The sequence below is a fragment of the Triticum aestivum genome, chromosome 1D (assembly GCF_018294505.1).
Source record: "Triticum aestivum cultivar Chinese Spring chromosome 1D, IWGSC CS RefSeq v2.1, whole genome shotgun sequence".
Lineage (NCBI taxonomy): Eukaryota > Viridiplantae > Streptophyta > Magnoliopsida > Poales > Poaceae > Triticum > Triticum aestivum.
In genome coordinates, this window is record NC_057796.1 from 130491622 (window position 1) to 130503595 (window position 11974).

An 11974-nucleotide genomic window follows, 5' to 3' on the forward strand; every position below is an offset into this window, starting at 1 on the left:
TGAAAAGGGATTTGAAAAGATTTGAATTCCATTTGGGAATATTTCAAATTCAGAAACTTTATGCAACTAGATGAGTTTCATGAGAGAAGATAAGATGACTTCTTCAAAAAATTGAAGAAAGAGAGTTGGAAGTTTCAAACAAACAATCTGAAAGTCATTTTGAAGTTTTCTAAAACTTACTTTCCATTTTGAAGTTATTTGAGTTTTCCAAATTTCAAATTGCATGAAAGTTATTCAAAATGAGAGAAGTAATATGACACTTCAAAATTTAGAGGCATTTGAAATATATTTGGCCAAGGAAAAGAAGAAAAGATTTGAAAATGCCTTGAATTTCAAATTCAAAATCACCTGGGAGTTATTTAAGAAATGGAAATCACGGTAAAATGATTCCCTTCAATGGAATCATTTTAGTATTTTAAAATATTTTTTATTGAATTTTAAATGCAACAGTAGCACTGTTTGCCTTATTTGAATTTTTGTAGATTTTATTTGAACTTGAAAAATAGTTCATGTTTTAGGAAACCTTTCTCTAATCATTTTGATATATAATATATCTATATAAAAGTTTTATTGTTTTTTATTTTATGTAAGGTTTTCTCTATTGTGTTTTATTTAAAAAAACGGCTGAATCCCACTAAGACCTACATTACCAGGCCGACCCAACTTGCTTGCCTTGCCGATTTCTTTCCAGCTGGCCACCCACTCTCTTTCCTTTCTCCCCCTCTCGTTGACAAGTGGGACCCGCCGACCGCCCGATCCCCACCTGCCTCTCTTCTCCCTTCTCCTTTCTTTGCCAGAGACGGCCGCCGCCGAATCCCGGATTCATCAAGATCGCAAATCCCCCTCGCTCCCTCGCTCCCTCCACCAAGAACCTATCGTATATATACCCCTCGCCCCTCGATCGATTCCACCTTAAAGCCCCCTCCTAGCTCCCCTCCTGACGCCGAAATCGCTCGCCGGAGAACGCCGAGCCCCGCCGCGCCATTGCCACAACAAAGACCTCTCCCGACCCCCTCGACGCCTCCTGAGACCACGCCTGCACTCCCCATCTTCATCCACATTTCTTGGTTCACTCACCTGAGCCCGAAACCCACCAGTGCGACTGCCGACGATGACCACCGAAGCCATCACCGCGTTGAGCTTGCCATCGTCCTCATCCATCCACCTCCGGCACCGCCCCGACCACCGCTGGACTCGACGTTGAACGCCATGTCACCTTGTGCACTCCTCCGACACCAAAGACCGTCAGAGATGCCGCACGCATCACCATCGATGCCCTCGCCACCGTTCGCCGCCGCGGTGAGCTCCCCCTCCGTCCGATCAAGATCCAATGGTCCAGTTTATTTTCTGTTTTTTCTATGCACAAACGGCTATTCTGTAGATTTCACTCGCCCGCTCGTAGCGCCCGCTCAGTCACCCCGCTTAGCCAGTCACAGATATCGACGTAGCTCCTTGGCCGTCCGGTAGTGTTTTTCTTTTCTGTTTCCTTTTTAGTTTTCAGATTTGACTTCTGTTTCTAGATTCTTAATAACTTTTATGTTTTTAATTGTTTCCAGTTGATTCATTTTGCGTTAGGTTTACAATTTTATGAAGTTTCTGTAGATGCGAAGTTGGACCATATTTGAAAATTTTAAATTTTCATTTGATGGAATTTGTTCAAATCACTATTTTGGCTATATCTTGAGTTTTAAAATATATTTTTGAGTAATTCTTTTTGCCACTGGTTTATTATTGTTTAGCATTTAGTGATTTATTTTTAGCTTATTTTAAATTAGGTTTATTGCTAAAACAGTATTGATTTAGTAGTATATAGGAATAGTGATGTTTCCTTTAGTTTAAATTATTTTATTTTCTCATTTGTGACATGTTTTAGTTAGTTTCTGTTAGTCAACAGTAGGAATTTTTATTATTGTTTTGATTTTAATTTGATTATTTTTGTATAGAAATTTGTAGGAAATTTTCTTTCTTTTATTTAATAAAAACTTTATTTCTTTTCTATTAATTTTTTAGCATAGAGTTTTTGCTGTGAAGTTCAATTAGAACAAAACTTTGGTACTTTATTAGTTTTCTTCATAGTTTCTTACCGAAAAAGGCTTTCGCCCCGCTTTACATATAAAGCACCGACCGAGCACAACTCAGATACAAACGCACGCCCGCACAACACACGCACGCACCCAAGGCAGGAACAAAGGCGCTGAGCGCAGCAACACTACCCCTAGTACTACAAGAGAACCCGGAGTCCTCAACCGTGAGCATGCCACCGCGAAGAGATGAAGCCGGCTATGACGAACCATGTGCTCCAAGGCGGCGCCTTCAGGAAGGTTATGACACCAGAGCGCCGCCACCGCCCGACCCGAGGATCAGAGTTTCCCCTGGAGCAACATGACGAGCAATGAGAGCCGCGACGACGCCTTCAAGAAGGGAACGAGCTTCGCCGCCGCCGGTCCATCCGTGGATAGATCAGGTTTTCACCCCGGCCAACACTCACCACCACCGGACGCCACACCCCAGCGACCACGTCGCCCACACGACCATGGCCACCGGGCAGCACCTAACCACGGGCTCTGCCCATGAGCACCGCGGAACCACCACCAGGGCCACCACCCCGGCATCCCAGACCTTGACACCACCTCGCTCGAGACCCACCGCAACCCCAACCAAAGATACGGGCGGAAAGGGCCGCCTTTCGCACCCCTGAGCTGCCCCCAATAGGTCGGCCAAAACTGGCCTCCATCGACCCGTCCGGGGCGCGAGACGAGCTCGGTCCTGCTGCCGGGCGCGAGACGAGCATAGTCCTGCCGCCGGGCGCGAGACGAGGCTGGTCCTGCTGCCGGGCGCGAGAAGAGGTCGGTCCTGCTGCCGGGCGCGAGACGAGGTCGGTCCTGCTGCTGGGCGCGAGACGAGCGATGGACCATTGTCGGGGGAGGGCCGAACCTTCGACGAAGGTAGCAACTAGACGACGAGGAGAGGACCGAAGGTCGAAACAGGCCGCCTACAGACAAGCCGACGCCGAAAAGCCAGCCGCCGTCCCAGCCGGCCCGTCGAGCTGCCATGATGCAGTCACGACGAATGGCAGCCTCCACACCAAGAGAGCCGACCCACCACGCCGCCGCCGCCCACAGCCAGAGCAACAACCACGCCGGGCCGCTGCCCCAACCCACGCCGCTCGCTCACCAGACGTCGGCAAAGCGGACACGCACCACCACCACCACAGCACCAGCGCCACCGCGCCCTGGCCAGGTCCAGCCGGAGCCCCCCCACCCCACCGGAGTAGATGGACCCCAGCTGCAGCGCCACCACCTAAATACGGCCGCCGGCCACCACTGCCACCGGCAACCACCACATCGACCTGATCTGGGCCGGGGGCCAGATCCGCCACTAGCACGATCCAGGGCGCCGGAACCCCACGGGCTGCGCCGGAGAGGAAGGAGGCGGCGCCGCCGGCCACCAGAACGCCAGGGGAGGGAGCAGGGGCAGGGCCGGCCCGACGGGGGAGGCGGCGCTAGGGTTCCTCTTGGGGGCGCCCGCAGGAGCGCCTCATAGTTTCTTTAGTAGTTTCCTTTGTAGTTTTCCTTCGATTTTATTTGAGTCTTTATTATTGATTTCTTTGTTGTTTTATTTGTTTTTTGTTATTTTTTATTGCTAGTATTGTTTGCTAGGATGATTGCTTATATGAATGCTATGTTTGACTTAATAGATTTCTTCGGAGAGTGACGAATATTGCTATCAACTTTTCTAAGAGCGTTATACACTTCGTCAACTATACCAGGCAAGTTCACTTTGGTCATGTTTTAATGCATTGGTAGTTTCTTTCCACCAATGAACATGTAGGATATTGAGCTTGACCTTGAGGTAGTATCATGAGGTAGAAGAAAACCCAATGCCCCTGTTACCAATGCCCGGGAAGGGACGTTACTTCATAGTTGCTATGCTCTAGTAGACGGGGGTTGGTTGTGAGATTCAGAAGTGTCGTGAGGTTAAGTAATTCAAGACCTGCATGATGATGAAGACTTCAAGAGTTTCAAGGAGTCAATATACCTTTGGGTGGAATGGTTGCATCTGGCAGCCTGATATTTATCATGGTTATGCCCGAGAATCCTGGTGTCTACCTATGATCATTCTGACGGAATGCCACCAGGCTCAAAGAGATGGATGGATACTTGAAGGCCGGAAAGCTTACATGGGCAACCGCAAGTCATTATGGGCTCTGGCTTGGTTGACCCTAGTTGTGACTCTGGTTGGGATTGAATGGGCACCGGACAGTGGTCAGAGGAGCTCTTTGGAAGATCATGTTTCGATCGTCCTGTTCTCAAACAATCTGGAGTGCGAGGACGTAAAGGGAGGGATCGAATATTGCGGGTAAAGTGTACAAACCTTTGTAGAGTGTTAAACTAATCGATTCATAAGCACCGGAGATGATACTATTAGCCAGTCTCAACACAATTAATATTAATGAGTGGGTATTATTAATAATTTTGGGATATGAGAATTGGTTGGCGGAACCATCTCACTAACAACGAACTGTTGTAGTGATATTTCATTTAACTCCTTTGTTGTAGGGAAAATCAGCTTTACGCAAAAAGCATAAACTTAGAGCCACCACCAAGCCATATTGCCTATAGTGATAGAGTTATTTTCATCTGTCTTCGTCTGTGATCTTGCCGGTACATTCAATGTACTGACCTACATGGCTGCAACATCACATGTTGTAGATATTTCTACGACAAGAAAGAGTTATGATATAGGGTTACGGTCCACACTCAACTTGGCGTTGGCGTTGATGGAACTCCACACCCCTATTGATATGTTTTTGTTGTGATAATAAGGTATACTCTGGATCTACGGTATTTATTTTACATGTGATGTAATGGTATTTCATCGAAGTACTGTGTGCGCCAGCATACTGATCCAGGGATGGCATAGAAAGCACAGAGACTTGACAGTATTGTGTCGGGTCGCTACAATAGGGGAGTCTAGGAGCATAACCATTATTTTTCCAGTTGGGATTATAGCCATTACGAGCAATAAAATTCACATCACTAGTTCCTTCATTAGTGATGGCATTCAAATTTACCGCTTCTTTACCTCTCAACGCGGAGATAAGTTCATCAAGTTTGGCTGTCAACTACGTGCTACTTTCTTCTATCGTGTTCACCCTCTTGTTGTTGGCCCTTTCAACATGCCATTGGGCATGGTTTTCTTGCATATCATCAAGTAGTTTATTGACATCATCTATGGGCTTTCCCATGATTGTTCCTCCTGCAGCTGTAGCATGCATAGTTTTTCACATGTGATTTAAACCATTATAAAACATATGAATGATTAACCAATCCTCCATTCGATGATTAGGGCAATATCTCATAGCTTCTTTCATTCTAACCCACGCAAGCGCTAGTGGCTCACGTTCTTCCTGCTTGAAACCTGTAATCTAAAAATGTAATTGCATAATTTTTGCAGGTGGAGAAAACTTAGATAAAAAATTGCTGCAACAATCAGCCCAAGAAGTAATACTTCCTCTAGGTAGAGGTAGAAGCCATTGTTTTGCTTTTCCTCTCAAGGAAAAAGGAAATAAACACAACGTTAAAGCACGAGGATCATAATCTATAATGTGTATCATGTTGCACAATTCAGTAAAATTATGCAAGTGCATACCGGCATCTTCAGAAGTAGATTCCCCAAATTGGTCCTATTACCGGCATCTTTAGAAGTAGATCCCCCAAATTGGTCCTATTGAGCCATTGGAACTAAGTATGGTTTGATCTTGTACTCAACGGCTGCAACCTCAGGTTGTGCTATTGTTTCACGCATGAAGTTGTTGCTGGGAGTAGCAAAACTTCCAAGATTATGAGCCATGGTAATCCTTTTGGTTTTTTCAACTAACAAGACTTGCAACAAAAATAAAATTAAAACTAAAAACAAAAACTGAAAGTTAACTTTAACAAAAAATCTAAACACAAAGACTAGGAATACTAAACTCCTCCCCAACAACGGCGCCAGAAAAAGGGCTTGATACCTCCTTTTACTGATCCACTAATGGAACAGAACAGTGTATCCCGCACCTATTTCCCGAGAGGTGGCCCTGGGTTATCGAACCCACGAGAGGAAGATTCTCTTGAAGCGTTGGTCTCTAGCAAGTTATTGTTAAAAGGATCAATTCCAGCTTTTGACTGAATAATGAAGCAGACAATGATTCAAACACTTATAATAAAAAGAGGTACGGGTATGAGGTCTTAATGCTTACAACCATGCATCTGTGTTGGGACCAGATATGGTCTTAATTTGTGCGTTGGAAGTCAACCATCGGATATGCTGTTACGAACCGAAGTGGGGGATATGTCATAACATCTTGACTGGCACGAGTCCCACATCAAGAATCAGTTGTCCTACCACATGCCCTATCCGTCGCGCGGGGTTGCCTCGATAATTATGATAATAAATCTGACAAGAGCTTTGGGCATTTAATGACTACACCTCATGAATCCCGAAGGATAGGATCCGTGTTACCCTACTGAATCTTACTTTCACCGGTGTTCTGTATAACACTTCACCTTCTCCTTGCTCCTAGGCTTACCATGGCTCGATCTCCATGATCCTGGGTACCTGCATGGACGAAGATCGTGGACAAGACATGACACATCTATGGAACAATTTTATTTCACACATAGGGGATGTTAATTCAAAGCCCTTCCATTGTTCCCCACAACAAATACAGAGGGTTGCAAGGCCTATGCCTCAACCCATACTTTACCGAACTACTCACACATGGATATCAGATCGCGAGAAACAAACATTGAAGAACACATCTTGAAGGTTGATTGATTGCAAATATGTCTTACAATGGATGCCTTGTGCGATGCACGATTACAAGTATGAACTAGATGAGGAAGCACTATGGTGGTGATGGTGGCTACGGAGGTGGAAATGGCGGCGACTAGGGTTTCTGGATGAAGATGAAGATGACTCTATTCTGGCTTCGTTCGATGCTCCCCTATTGACATTTCAGTAGGGTCCATTTTATTAAAGTTGTTTAGGTGGACGATCTGCCTCGAAATCCACGCCATACGATTGCTCATACAAGTGCGTGTGGTCGTATGGCACACCGTCTTTTGTGATGTTTCTTCTGGCAGGCCTCCTGTTGATTCCTTCTTTCTTCCTTTCCATTCCTTTCCATGTTCACGCATGATTTCTTCCCTTTTTAGCCCATATCCTGTGGAAACACATCAAAGATAGGATTTGTGGAATTCTTTGCGTTCATTAGTCACTGGTAGCAATATCGATGCGAATATCTCTTTTTAAATGAAATATCTCAGTTTAGACTAGGATGACTGAGTGTAAAAATATCACGTATCACCTCTCTGTCCCGTGATGATTCAATCTTGAGGCCTTTTTCGAAGCTCTACCGGAGGGTGAATTCTTCACGGTGGCCATCTCCGGCAACTTGAAGGCCACTATGATGACCTATGAGAAGTTTCCTTTGGACTATGGGTCCATAGCAGTAGCTAGTTGGTTTTCTCTTTCATGTTTCTCAATACAAAGATCACATGAGCTCCCCCACATGATTGTGATCCTCTGATGTATTCTTGTGGTGTGTTTGTTAGGATATGATGAATTATGAGTTTATGATCTGATTTATCCATGAATCTTTTTGAGATCTATTTGATTTCTTTGCTGCATAATTCTTATTCATATATGTTCTCCAATCTATTTATCTTTCGCTAGCCAAGTTTGAGGTTTGATCTCTAAGAGGGAGTTGTGTATGATAGTTGGGTTCAACATTGCAAGTAATCTGCCATAGTGACAGAAAGTGGAAAAGGGCTATAGTGGGTTGTTGCCACTAGGGATTAAAAGATGGCTGCATAGTTGTCCTTTGAACGTAGGGTGAAGACAAGATACCATCTACTTCATGTCATCATGCTTATTGCAATACTCCCTTTTTACTTAATACTTTAAGATGCATGTTCGATAGCGGTCTTGGGTGGAGTACTAGCTATAGGTGCAGTTGGATAATGGTCTATAAATATTGAGACGTGATGCTCATATGTTGATTATGCGAGGGATAGACATAGTTATAAAAGCTACAATTTACTCGATGCTCAAGTGCATCTTATTTGCCATGCTTTCTTTTGGAGACAAACCACTAGTGAACCTCTGGATCCTGGTCTGTCTTTTTTCTATAAACTTTCAATCTCAATCAATGCTCTTTTAATTTCTTGTCTTTACTTTACTTGCCATAAAATCCAACTTTTTTTCTGTTGTCATTTCTTCTTTTAGTCCTTGTAACTGGGAATGCTGGTGAGACTGGCAACATCACTAGTTCTGTTGGGGGCTAAGGCAGTTTGTACCTGGGTGTGCAAGTGTTGATCACTGATTGTGTTACTAAGCTCCTGTTGGTTCGATAAACCTTGAGCTCACATAAGGGAACTTGTTGTTTGCTACAAACCCTTGCACTTGGTGGCCCAACACCTTTCCAGTTGAGAGGAAGCAACCATTTTTCTAGCGCCGTTGGCAGGGAGCTTTCTTCACAGCCATAGGTCCTACACTTCTTTACTTTACTTGTTTTCTATTCTGCTTAGTTACTTTCTATTGTTTGTTATTTAGCTTTTTTGCTTTTCAAGAATCCTAAAAAACACAAACATATTTAAGGTTCCGCTTAGTTCCTTCCTTAGATGGCCTTGAAAAACGTCAGGGTAGGAGGTAGAGATCTTATAGGGAGAGATAATTTAGAAAGTTACTTTGGTCATATTAGTGGTTTGAGAGATATCCCAGACAAATCAATAGTTGAATTAACCTCTAGCTATAATGATGTCATAATAATGATAGTTCAAGGACTAAGCTAAGTTTGTTAAGTTGAATCCCATTATTCAGCAAATGATCATTCCACTGCACAATATGTGGAGAGTGGAGAATATAGGGATTTTGTCTTGAAATATGTTTGGGATGATTCTTCTCAGGGATGTTTGGTGTATACAAATAAAGAACTGTATGGTTGTAATGAAATGTTGCAACACGTTTTGCCTCTTTTTTTACGTGCTCTATGATAAAATGTTGCGACAATGTGACAAGCGTATCAAAAAAAATTTGCACGTGTTTTTGCTGCAAAGACCAGACGCTTGAAAATCCAACGTTTTATTAGATCGGATAGCTGTGGTTGGGTGAAATTATCAACCGGCTCACGCATAGCACTACGAACATAGAAAATGGAGTCTATGGATACACTTTTGCCCCAAAATGCAGCTCTAGCGTCACAAGAGGAGGACAAGATTACCACCACCAAACCTAGCCGAGGAGAGAGATCAGATAAAAAACTATTCTCTCCTCTTCCTAAATTTGGCAATGCCTTCTTCAGCCACCCCTCCACCCCACGGCTTCCCCTCACAACCCCACGAATCCAGCTCCAAGTTTGCATGCATTCTAACCGTTTTTCCACCCAACAAAGCAATCCTTTCTGGTTGCTGCGAATTGCATCCCCCCCTCCCCATCATGGCAACACGAATGAGACCTTCTGTAATTTTCTTCCATCGGCCTCTTTGATGATCTTTCTTGGCGTATGATATGAAGCATCAATTCCATTGCTTGGCACTTGAAGCACTCGGCAAACTCGCCAGGTTTTGTGTTTCTTCCTTGTTCATCAATGCCCGCATGGAATTAGGAATAGGATACGAGCCCTGAGGCCAATTTTGTTGCGTTTTCGAAGTTTGACTTTCAGTTAGCAGTTGATATTCTGTTTTGTGATGTTTCAGAGAAATTTTCCAAAGAAGAAGCCTCCCATGATGGAAGACGACGGCATGGATTTCAGCCCTCAGAAAAACAGTAATGATTTCGACCGCGACAGCTTCGAAGACGATGAATTCATCGAAATTCAATCTGCAACCTCGAAAGCACCTGCTCACTCGCAAGGCCCTCCTGATAGGAAACCAAAGCCCAAGAACAAGCCAGCTCAGATCGAGAAACCTAGCCCGGCCAATCTGCACCACGTCTCTACAATGAGCCCGGGGCTGCCCCACTCCCAAACATCCGAAACAAGCGCAACGAGCACGAACAATTCCGAAACCGTCGTCGGCAATGGCAGCTTGGAGAGCAGCCGTATCACCCGGAGCAACAGCCTAGAGAGCAGCATCAGCTCGGCCTCGGCGTCGGCGTCGTCGGCGAACGTGAAGCGGCACACTGGCGGGGACAGCCGGTGGGAGGCGATCCAGCAGGCGACGGCCCAGGAGACGGCTCTCAACCTGGGCCACTTCCGGCTGCTGAAGCGGCTGGGCTACGGCGACATCGGCAGCGTGTACCTGGTGGAGCTCCGCGGCACGTCAGCCTTCTTCGCGATGAAGGTGATGGACAAGGCGTCGCTCATCAGCCGGAACAAGATGGCCCGCGCGCAGACGGAGCGCGAGATCCTCGTCCTCCTCGACCACCCCTTCCTCCCCACGCTCTACACCCACTTCGAGACCGACAAGTTCCACTGTCTCGTCATGGAGTACTGCAGCGGCGGCAACCTCCACTCCCTCCGCCAGAAGCAGCCGGCCAAACATTTCACCGAGCAGGCCGCCAGGTCCTATCTCTTTCGTCGACGCGTCTCATTTTCGTACGTGTCGACGGCCTGCTCTGACGATCGATCAATGGTGCATTTCCGTGGCAGGTTTTACACCGCCGAGATACTGCTTGCCATGGAGTACTTGCACATGCTGGGGATCGTTTACAGAGACTTGAAGCCGGAGAACGTGCTGGTCAGGGAGGACGGCCACATCATGCTGTCGGACTTCGACTTGTCGCTGCGGTGCTCCGTCAGCCCCACGCTCGTCAAGTCGTCTTCGGTACACAACACCAGCGGGAACGTCGGCGCCGGCGTAGGCGGCATTGGCTCGGCCGGCGAGGGCGGCGAAGGATTGGGTCCCAACCAGGGTTGCATCCAGCCGTCGTCCTTCTTCCCGCGCATCCTGCCGCGCCGCAGCCGGAAGGCGTCCAAGAGCGAGGTGAACCTCAACGCGGCGGCCGCGGTGGAGTTCAACGCGGAGCCGTCGGACGCGCGCTCCATGTCGTTCGTGGGCACGCACGAGTACCTTGCCCCGGAGATCATCCGCGGCGAGGGCCACGGCAGCGCCGTGGACTGGTGGACGCTGGGAATCTTCCTCTACGAGCTGCTGCACGGCACCACGCCCTTCAAGGGCGCCGGCAACCGCGCCACGCTCTGCAACGTCATCGAGCAGCCGCTGCGGTTCCCCTCCGACTTCGGGGGGCCCGCCGGCGGCGCCAGTGCCGTCGCACGGGACCTCATCCGCGGGCTGCTCGTCAAGGAGCCACAGAAGCGAATTGCGTTCACGAGGGGCGCCACGGAGATCAAGCAGCACCCGTTCTTCGAGGGCGTCAACTGGGCGTTGGTGAGGAGTATGGCGCCTCCGTCGGTGCCGGAGCCAGTGGACTACCGGCAGTACGCAGCTGCCACCGGCAAGGAGAAGAATGCAGCAGAGAGCGCAACCGCCAAGTCGAGCACCGGGGAAGCTCAAAGCGATTTCGAGTATTTCTAGGATGGGTGAGACTGGCTTTAGATCGTTTGACTTCTGATCCAACTTCTAAGATATACGTATATGCTTCACGCACTGAAGCACTAATCAATATGGAAAGTATGTAGTGTTTTTTTTCCTTTTTTGAGAGAGAAGTGGTTTTGACGTTCTGTCAGCTTGTTGTAATCATTTCCTTCTTCAACACGATTGTTGTATGTATAATTTCTTTCAAACAAAAAGTGCTGCATGTCATTTATATATTCTGTAAGAAAAGTAAGCAGTCTAACTATTTGATGCACCATGGTGTGGCTCTCGGGTATAATTTGTAAAAAGTCAAAAAAATCTACTTTTGCGAACAAAGTAGATTTATTGTTGTACTCGTATAAAATCTTTCGCAAAGAAGTGACTTTCATGTTGTTGTGGACATAAAAAAACAAATTTGTCGCTATATATATAAGGTACTGTTCATGTTATATTTC

The 11974-nt window shown here is 46.5% G+C and overlaps 1 protein-coding gene across 4 annotated transcripts; it reads left to right on the top strand.

Moving 5' to 3' along the window:
• The first annotated feature begins 698 nt into the window (after nt 1–698).
• LOC123180739 (serine/threonine-protein kinase RHS3) lies at nt 699–11755 on the top strand. Of its 4 annotated transcripts, XM_044592865.1 has the most exons (4): nt 699–1299; nt 3698–3769; nt 9741–10546; nt 10634–11755. In XM_044592865.1, exons 3-4 carry the CDS (start codon nt 9768–9770, stop codon nt 11517–11519), a joined length of 1665 nt encoding a protein of 554 aa, XP_044448800.1. In that variant the 5' UTR covers nt 699–1299; nt 3698–3769; nt 9741–9767; the 3' UTR covers nt 11520–11755. The 4 variants fall into 4 exon arrangements, with proteins under 4 accessions (XP_044448800.1, XP_044448798.1, XP_044448799.1 ...); XM_044592863.1 differs by lacking the exon at nt 3698–3769 and having other exon boundaries at nt 736–1299; XM_044592864.1 differs by lacking the exons at nt 699–1299; nt 3698–3769 and adding an exon at nt 3779–9605.
• Nucleotides 11756–11974: the final 219 nt, after the last annotated feature.